Source organism: Gavialis gangeticus, unplaced genomic scaffold (assembly GCF_001723915.1).
Source record: "Gavialis gangeticus isolate Ggan-Ray unplaced genomic scaffold, GavGan_comp1, whole genome shotgun sequence".
NCBI classification, from domain to species: domain Eukaryota; kingdom Metazoa; phylum Chordata; order Crocodylia; family Gavialidae; genus Gavialis; species Gavialis gangeticus.
Window position 1 is genome coordinate 126224425 of NW_017729032.1, and position 2483 is coordinate 126226907.

Consider the following 2483-nt stretch of genomic DNA (forward strand, 5'->3'; position numbering starts at 1 on the left):
TTTTTTTTTTGTTTTTTGGTTTTTTAGTTCACCCGTTTTAAAAAAAAAAAAGACAAAAAGGAAAAAAAAAAGTAACGTGGAAGAGAAAAAAAAAAAAACACCCTGGTTTCTTTTGTAATTGTGCTATTGAATATTGTGTTCTTTTTAAGAGGCAACTTGATTGTAAACTGCATTTAACTCTAGACCGGGGAAAAAAAACAAACCGTGCCAAAGTCTCCATTCTGTTCCTCCGACACACGCACCACCACCACCACCAACGCTTGTGAATGTATTTTTTCTGTTAGCTGGGTTTACACGTGATGTTTTAGTGCTTTTGCCAGTTCGATTTGTTAGTTCCTGTTCGGAAGATTGTGAGGAAAATAAACGTCCTGCCGTTAGCTTTTTCCGTAATAACACCCTCCCTCCTGTAAATATCTGTTACCATATTTATCCATTTGTAATTAAATTATGGTATTAACTTGCTACAGAGGAAACAGTATTTATAAAGAATGTTTCTTAACTATAAATATGTACAATTGTGAGCATAAACTGTTTCAGATTTTTTATTTGAAGGTCTAAGTGGTTTCATCATTTTCTTGTGATATGTTTTGAGAGTAATGCATACAGAAATATAATAAAACGTGTTGAAACTGCAGCACTGCTTCTTTTTTTATGTTAAAGGCTTTCTTGCATTGAGGACCTTCCTCTAGGGAACTAAATTCCGTTTGGGCAGATTATGAAAACCGTTTTTTTTTTTTTTGGTTAAAAAAAATAGCAGAAAACCCTTCAGGTGACATTTCGAAATCCTATATACCATCAGCTGGCCTTAACTTTCCTTTCAAATATCTAGAGTGAAAACAAAATAAAGCTGCATCACATGCTGGTACAAGGACAACATTTCAGAAATGCCTCTGTGGTGACAAGAAGAGCCCTTTTCAAATGTATTATGAAGATGTCCTTCCTTAGAGAGAGATTTAAGTTTATATCTAGGAGACCTTGGCTTTTTCCTCTGGACAGCACCCACTACAATTTGTCCTCTGCTTTGCTTACAATTATCTTTATCTGTATGTTGACGTGAATGTGGGTTTTTTGATTTTTGCAGGTGGGAGTATCCAGCCGCGTTTCTGGAAAGCGAGGGATTAGAAATATCCAGCTGGTGCTTTTAAGCTTGGCATTTTAAATGTAAAGTGCATTCTGTCAGACCCTTCAAATATTTTTTTGCACAGGCCCAGACGCCCTCCAAAAGGATAGGATACCAGCTTCATTTTCTCTCAGAGGTTTTTCTTTTTAAAGGCATGCAGAGATTCTTATTATTTTTATGACCGTTGTGATTTTAAAATGAGCTAAAGAAATAATCAAGAAGCAAGCACAAGGCTACAATATGACTCCTGGCTTTGCAAGGGGAGATAACAAGAAGAACGGCTGCTCTCCTTTAACTCTGCCTTGCCGCTAAGTTTCGGTGAGGAGCACCCCAGGGTGTGGACTCCCCGAGCCCCGGGGCTTTGCTAAGGATTCAGAAAGCCATTAAAAAAAAAGTTTGTGTGTAGGGAGGGGGGGCACGCCACCCTCTGCCCTTTTTTTCGTGGGTGGGCAGGATGCAGCTTTCTCTGCACACCGGAGCGATCGTGGCACGGGCTGGAAAGCCCCGAGCTGGCCCCAGCGCGAGGCGCCGAGCAGGGGCCCCTTCTCCAAGCAGCATCCGAGCGCCCTGCGGTGGCTGCGCTGCTTGCAGCAAAGCCGTTCAGAGAGTGCGGGGGAGCTGCCACCCCGCAGCTCTCCCCCCCGAGCTCCTTGCCCCTTCGGCAGTTAAGTGCCAAGGGCAGTGCCCAGGATGGGCGGGGAAGCCGGGGGCTCCCTGCTCTGTGATTTTTTTTGTGGGGGACGGAGGGAGGTGCAAGGGCGGCTGCGGGGAGGGAGCGAGAAAACCTCTCGGAGGGAACAAAGTTTTGCCGGAGCTCCCGCAGCCTGCCCTCTGCGCCTCCGCTTGTTTGGTGGCCGCAAGTCCTCCAGTGGCTCTTCAAACCGAGGGCTGCCCAGTGCTAATGCTCCGCGGAACGAGCGCGGCCCCTGGCATCTGCCGCCGTCGCCTGGAGGTGGCTGGGCCGGGGCTGCGGCTCCGACCCAGTCCTTTGTCCGGCTGGAGTAGCGGGAAGGTGGCCCCGGGGCGAGGGCGAGCGAGGGAGCGCGGTCCGGCCTCGCCAGCAACCGCGCTGGACGCGCTCGGGAAGCGGCGGCGGCCCAGCTCCAGGTCCGGCTCCCGGCAGACAGGCCCGGCTCTCCCGCAGCCCCCGCCGATGCGGCAGGGCGGGATGGGCTCCCGTGCACGGGGGCTTTTCCCCTCGGCTCCCGCCGGCAGCAAGAGATGCAGCCTCCGGGCCCCGGAGATCCCGCCTCGGGTTTCTCACCCCGCGGCCAGGCGCCTGAGCCGAGCTGCGGATCTCTGCGCTGGCTGGAGGGGAGGGGGGGGGTGTTGCACTTTGCTTGGGTTGAGCTGCGGATCCCCT

At 50.1% G+C, this 2483-nt stretch overlaps 1 protein-coding gene across 1 annotated transcript in view; it reads left to right on the top strand.

The window, feature by feature from the left end:
- Positions 1-1145, top strand: part of ZIC2 (Zic family member 2) — a 12350-nt gene extending 11205 nt beyond the window's left edge. Inside the window, exon 5 of the mRNA XM_019523835.1 lies at positions 1082-1145. Coding sequence (XP_019379380.1) covers positions 1082-1145 — 64 coding nt within the window. The remainder of the gene's footprint in view (positions 1-1081) is intronic.
- The last annotated feature ends 1338 nt before the right edge of the window (positions 1146-2483 follow it).